This window comes from Oncorhynchus kisutch, linkage group LG18 (assembly GCF_002021735.2).
Source record: "Oncorhynchus kisutch isolate 150728-3 linkage group LG18, Okis_V2, whole genome shotgun sequence".
In the NCBI taxonomy this organism is placed as follows: Eukaryota; Metazoa; Chordata; class Actinopteri; order Salmoniformes; family Salmonidae; genus Oncorhynchus; species Oncorhynchus kisutch.
In genome coordinates, this window is record NC_034191.2 from 28,458,047 (window position 1) to 28,465,266 (window position 7,220).

General features: G+C 42.7%; 1 protein-coding gene across 1 annotated transcript; it reads left to right on the forward strand.

Moving 5' to 3' along the window:
• The first annotated feature begins 810 nt into the window (after positions 1–810).
• dynll2a (dynein, light chain, LC8-type 2a) lies at positions 811–2,708 on the forward strand. The gene is made up of 3 exons (XM_020508061.2): positions 811–1,026; positions 1,912–2,048; positions 2,231–2,708. Exons 2-3 carry the CDS (start codon positions 1,917–1,919, stop codon positions 2,366–2,368), a joined length of 270 nt encoding a protein of 89 aa, XP_020363650.1. The 5' UTR covers positions 811–1,026; positions 1,912–1,916; the 3' UTR covers positions 2,369–2,708.
• The last annotated feature ends 4,512 nt before the right edge of the window (positions 2,709–7,220 follow it).

Sequence of the window (7,220 nt, forward strand, 5' to 3'; positions counted from 1 at the left end):
AAATTGCCATCAATAAAATGTAATTGTGTTTGTTGTCCATAGCTTATGTCTGCCCATACCACAACTCCATGGGGCACTCTGTTCACAACGTTGGTGTCATCAAACCGCTCGTCCACACAACGCCATACACATGGTCTGCGGTTATGAGGCGGGTTGGAAGTACTGCCAAATTCTCTAAAACAAATTAACAAATGAAATAATATTAATATTACATTCTCTTGCAGTCAGCATGCCAATTGCATGCTCCTTGAAAAACTTGAGATGTCTGTGGCATTGTGGAGTGGCCTTTTATTGTCCCCATCACAAGGTGTACCTGTGTAATGATCATGCTGTTTAACAAACTTCTTGAAATGCCACACCTGTCAGATGGATGGATAATCTTGGCAAAGGAGAAATGCTCACTACTAGGGATGTAAACAAATAAAGGAAATAAGCTTTTTGTGAGTATTGAACATTTCTGGGATCTTTTTTTATTTCAGCTCAATGAAAAATGGTACCAACACAACATTCTGCGTTTATATTTTTGTTCAGTGTACATCTCACACAGACAATATAAAGTCCAGTAGAAACATGGATTGTATTTCTATGATAAGACAACAATGTAATAATATAGCCTAGATAATGTGATATCACGCATACATTAATTGATGCTGCTAACAATAAGATTACACATTGAGCATAAATACTCGGTACACCTGAGTTTGCCAGGGGGTCTTATCTACCTACCTCACCATGTAGTGTCAACGATGCATTGTGGGATGAAATAAGATGCTGGCAGAGAAGAGCTGGTAGAAAATGCTCGCAACACAAGAAGAGGTGGCAGCGCAGCCAATCGCAGTGTAAGTGGCGTAGGGCAGCGTGTTAGGGCGGGGGAGGTATTTTGCAGGGCAGTTTCCCACATTTGCTTTGAGTAAAGCTTATAAAATAATTTGTCGCAGCACGCTCTAGCAAGTAAACAAAGCTTTATATCCATCAAGGTGAGTTACCTGATCGCGAAGTGGAAAGTAGCTTCATCTCCCACACAAGGTGAGTGACAACGTTTATTTAGTAGCCTACACGCACTCACACTTGACTCGCATTGATGGTGGTGATTCAGGTTATTTTTTTATTGAATCGAAGTTTCTCATACAAGGTAGTGTACTTTTACTATTTTGATTTAAATCGTAAAAATGAGTCTATGAACTAATGCGCAGTCGCTACCACCTGCAGGGTATTGGCACGAATCGGATCTCCCTCAGACCTGTTCAATCGTCCATAATCTAAAGGATTTGTGTAGAAATTTAACGACTAACTAATGTACATTGATGTTTGCACTAGACTAGAACTGTGCATCATCCAGGGGACCAATTCCAAATTGTATTAATGTAATGTCGCCATGTGATTTTTGCCTTGTAATTTAATTCGACCTGTATCGAGTTTCTCCGTAGCCTATTCTTATTGTACCTAACCTACACAGGGTCGTTGTCACAACGTAATATTGTGTCGAAATACAAAGTAGCCCAGTACATTCGTATACATTGATAGAACCGAGTTGTTTGCCACATTGTATCAGCACTTAATTGGCTTGTCGTTTGGTTTTCACAGTAAACAAGACTGTTAGTTAACCGTGAAGATCAAAGGGCAAGCGATCAATTTTTTTTATTTATTTAACTAGGCAAGTCAGTTAAGAACGTTCTTATTTACAATGACTGTCTAGGAACGGTGGGTTAACTGCCTTGTTCAGGGGCAGAATTACATCTTTACCTTGTCAGCTCGGACTCAATCCAGCAACCTTTTGGTTACTGGCCCAACGCTCTGACCATTAGGCTACTGGCCGCCCCGGAGTTGCCTGTGAATTCAGGCTTCATCACTTCACTAGATTTTGTATCTATAGTGACAACGTTAGTTGTGACGTTTTGTTCTTGTTTGCAGGCATCATGACTGACAGGAAGGCAGTAATCAAGAATGCTGACATGTCAGAGGACATGCAGCAGGATGCAGTGGACTGTGCTACCCAGGCCATGGAGAAGTACAATATAGAGAAGGACATTGCGGCCTACATAAAGAAGGTGAGATGTGCATACTGTAGAATCAACCCAGTCAGGCCTGCTGCCTTTGGCCTGTGTATTCCAATTGTCTTCCATGGTGAAAGCTGTTTAAAATATGACATGGGCTGCATGAGGTCATTTTCTTCCTCATGTAGTCATGGATTACTTAAGCCCTGTTTTTGTTTTTTTATAAATCCCTATAGGAATTTGACAAGAAGTATAACCCAACATGGCATTGCATTGTTGGGAGGAACTTCGGCAGCTACGTCACTCATGAGACAAAGCATTTCATCTACTTCTATTTGGGGCAGGTGGCCATCCTCCTCTTCAAGTCTGGCTGAGTTCTGTGAGGCCTGGAGTGCCTCTCCTCCCAACCTGGACTGTAATGCACTGGTGGCTGATGTCACAACTTCCCACACACTTCAAATATTAAAATGAAAACATACCATGATACACAACTGGCTGTGCGCAACTGCATGGACTAAGATGTACCATATTTAATGTGTATATGTTACAGTACAAATACTACTTTCACTAGTTGCCATAAAATGCAACTGAAGAGATTTTTGTTAATGCTGTTCTACATTTTGTTATACTTAAGTTGTAAATGCTTTAACAGTGGCCTTTGATTGTATAATAAAGGAAAGCTAGAGAATGTAGTCGTGCATCTGCTTTACCCCAGAGCTGTTTTGTTTTGTGACTCCTGTGCTACTGTTTGAATGTGCTGAGTTTCTCCAGACCTTGAACTACTACAGCAGTTTGTAATGCCTGTATCTTGCCAAAGGTACAAGTGAGACTAGCACAATCTATTTGGACACATCTTCCCAGATTTGCAATTGCTGTTATCGATCCCATTTCCCAGTCATATCTCATAGGTGTAATGTCTCATCTGGCATAGTGAGGGTGTTGGCAATGTCCTATTGCTAGTTGAGTTCCTATGTTAACATGCAGATGTTTTTAGAGTGGTGGCTTGGAGGTTCCATTTGCAGAAGGGCACCATCCATACCTGAACCTATTCTGGCTGTGCAACAAAGGACTCAATGTTGGCATTCAGGTCCTTTTGTAGACTTACATATCTTAGTGACTTAACTGTCTGCTTTGTTGGTAGTTTCAAGTCTCTATGGTTTGATTCACATTTCTATATGATTTGCACAGGCATACCTCTTCTCTCTGTATGGGAATACAACTGCACTTCACTGAAGGAATAATTGGGTTTTTGGCAATGAGGCCCTTTATCTACTTCCTCAGCCGACTGTGGAATCCTTTGAACAAGTATGAAGTTGGAGATCGTTTGGCAAGCAAATGCTAATGAGTGTTGGTGCAATCAATGGAAGTTGCGAGTAAATACCATATACTTCCAAACATTGCTTTGACACATCTAAATTACATCCATGAGTTCTGACTCTAGGGAATTAAATGAAGGGCCTCGTTGCCAACATCCCAAAGTATCCCTTTAAAGCGGTAAAGGTGCCCAGTAAAGTCTAACTTTAATTTAGTCAATAAAATGTTTAATCAAGTCACTGTTTTTGTCTGTTCACTTTCAGCAGTGATAATTTAACCATGTCTTTGACGATACAGTAGAATGTGTTGCTGCGAAACCATGGGGGGTTGAACCCACCACACATTCTTTGGGCTATTGGCCATTAGATTTCAGGAAGGTTGCTACACCCCACAACAGGAACAATGTAGTGACTGATCAGGACAGGTATTGGCTGGCAAATGAATTAACCACGGTGGTAGCATGTGTGCTTCTCTGGAGTACTCTTCAGTACTGAAGTGTGAACACTGTGTTGAACCCCAATAATCTGAGTATAGTTTATTTCTGCAACTGAGCAGTAATATTGATAATGGGGCCTAATTATATTAATCTTAGTCATGCTTTTTCAACCAATTGGCAGTATGTTACCCTTCCTAGTTCAGAAGACACTAGTCCTGCATAGAGGTCAATTGCAGGCAAGGCTACAGAGGAGGAAGACCAAGTGAAGGACAAGTGACTAAATTATTTGTGGGGACAGACTGTGGCCAGTGGATGTGATCTCACCACAAATACTACTCTAGACCTTGCAGGGAAACGTGCACTGACAATCAATGTTCTTGTTTTTTAATGGATTACAGACATGCATGTGGTTACTATGAAAACAAGGTGCCTTTTGTTTCTCAGCATGGTAACTATTCTTGTCCAGCTGCGTATACTGTACACTGCACCTCAATGTGTGGTCCGTTACCCGACAGCCAGGTGAGGGAAGCATTCAGTAAGGATCTCTTCTTCCACTGCTAATCTATCCAAGGCTTGAATAACAAAAGAGCTAGACAATGGATGAGATACAGTACATTGAAGTGGGTTGCAACAGACTCAATAGACTTGCCCTAGCACTACACAGCTGATTCAAATCAAGTTTTGGATATTTGAATCAGCTGTGTAGCCTAGGGCAAAAACCAAAACACGCACCCAGGAGAGACCCCAGGACTGAGTTTGGGAAACTCTGCTCTAGATAGTTCTGTCATTCAGCAATGAACTGTTGGACAGTCACAGTCACTTTGTAATGTAGTGTGTGTAGATCTGTTTTCCTGATTATAGAAACTCATTCAGATGAATACATTGTAAATATTCAAGGAACAGTCCTGAAAAGCAGAGAGCCGATAAAGCTAGTTATTCATCAAATGTTTTAAGAACTGCCATATCATATTGCCATATGCAATATCTAACCTGTTGCCTAGTCACTTTATCCCTACCTATATATACATATACTGTATATCACAACTACCTCTTAACCCACCACATCGCTACCCCATGTACAGTATATAGCCAAGTTATCGTTACTCATTGTGTATTTAGTACTCGTGTACAATCTTTTGGGGATAATTTTTGTATTTTTCTCTACATTGTTGAGAAGGGCTCGTAAGTAAACATTTCACTATATGTCTACATCTGTTTACGAAGCATGTGACGAATACAATTTGATTTGATGCCACGTGATATGGGTAAGATATATGTGAAATTATTCTCATACAGATTATATAGTTAAAGTCTGTTAAAGCTGTAAACATGCTAATGTCCTTGTTCCCAGGATGCTTGTTATGTACTGCACACTATGCTCCCTTCTGATGACCGCTCTTTCCCCACTCAATGTCCCTGCCACTGGGCACTGACTCATCATCGTGTGTGACTGTGTGTTCCTTTTTGCCTTCTTATATGGACTTGAGTGTTGTGTTACAATGGTGTGGCCTGTTTATTAGGTACACCACGTCGTTCACAAAATGGTTTTCTTTCACAGACTATTTTTTATTTTACCCTTATTTTACCAGATAAGTTGACTGAGAACACATTCTCATTGACAGCAGTGACATGGGGAATAGGTACAGGGGAGAGGAGGGGTAATTAATGAGCCAATTGTAACTCAATTGAACTCAATGAATGAGCCACAATCAGTCATGTGGCTGTGGCTTTCTATATAAAGCAGGCAGACAGGCATTGAGTCATTCAGTTACTGTTTCATTCAATGTTAGAATGGGCAAAACGGCTTCCCGAGTGGCGCAGCGGTCTAAGGCACTGCATCACAGTGCTAGAGGCATCACTACAGACCCGGGTTTGATCCCAGGCTCTGAGAGACCCATGAGGAGGTGTACAATTGGCCCAGCATCGTCTGGGTTAGGGAAGGGTTTGGCTGGCTGGTATGTCCTTGTCCCATTGTGCTCTAGTGACTCCTTGTGGTGGACCTGGCTCATGCACGCTGACTTCGGTCGGCAGTTGTACTGTGTTTCCTCCGACACACTGCTGTGGCTGGGTTCCCGGGTTAAGCGAGCAGTGTGTCAAGAAGCAGAGTGGCTTGGCAGGATCGTGTTTCAGAGGACGCATGTCTCTCAACCTTCGCGTCTCCCAAGTCTGTACGGGAGTTGCAAGACTGTAATTACCAATTGGATACTACTAAATTGGGGAGAAAAAGGGGTAAGAAATAAAGAATGGGCAAAACGAGTTACCAAAGCAACCAGGCGCGCCGGTTCCAATATTTTGGGAAATGACAGCCTCCTGGGCTCTTCACGCATGAAAGTGTCTAGGGTTTACCAAGAATGGTGCAACAAACAAAAAACATCCAGTCAGCAGCAGTCCTGTGGGAGAAAACAGCTTGTCGATGAGTATTGAAGGAGAATGGCAAGAATTTTGCAAGCTAAAAGGCGGGCCACAAACAGGCATATAACGGTACAACAGTAGTGTGCAGAACGGCATCTTGGAACACACAACTTGTTGATCCTTGTCATGGATGGGCTATTGTAGCAGGTGACCTTACTGGGTTCCACTCCTATCAGTTAAAAACAACAAGAAACATCTCCAGTGGGCATGCGATCACCATCGGTGGCCAGTGGCACCTTCATTGGGGAGGAGGGGCTCATAGTAATGGTTGGAACCGAATAAATGGAACGGTATCAAACACATGGTTTTCATGTGCTTGAAACTATTCACTCCATTCCAAACATTTTCATGAGCCGGCCTCCCCTCAGCAGGGGAGGTCTTTGGGGCATGTTTCCATGCTCCAAAGAATTCATCTTGTTATGGAGGCAAAGGGGGTCCCACCTGGTACTAGATGGGTGTACCCAATAAACTGGCCACAGTGTACATGGAAACATTTCATACAAAATTGCATCTCTTTTAACAAACTCTTGGCCCCTCATAGGCACATGCACACAGACCTGACGCTCACACACAGACCTGATGCTCACACACAGACCTGACGCTCACACACAGACCTGACGCTCAGACACAGACCTGACGCTCACACACAGACCTGACGCTCACACACAAACCTGACGCTCACACACAGACCTGACGCTCACACACAAACCTGACGCTCACACACAGACCTGACGCTCACACACAAACCTGACGCTCACACACAGACCTGACGCTCACACACAGACCTGACGCTCACACACAGACCTGACGCTCACACACAGACCTGATGCTCACACAGAGTAGGCCTACCTCAGAGGATGTTGATGTTCTTCCTCCCATCTGGCCCTTCAGTGAAATGAGGATGTTAAAAGGTTGCAAATAATCATTTAAACTCAGCACAGTAATTGTGTATACTCAGTGTACATGCCTACCTTGATGTGAATTACATGCATGTCACTGGCTTTTTATCTATTTGACCACAAGAGGGACACCTCCTCCTATACTGTAGACAAACCACTGACAAA

What these genes read in the sequence shown, in the direction of transcription:
- dynll2a (XM_020508061.2), top strand. Translation starts at nt 1,917, where the DNA reads ATGACTGACAGGAAGGCAGTAATCAAGAATGCTGACATGTCAGAGGAC. An exon ending in TTGCGGCCTACATAAAGAAG is followed by an intron (nt 2,049 to 2,230) that starts GTGAGATGTGCA and finishes AAATCCCTATAG; the next exon opens with GAATTTGACAAGAAGTATAA.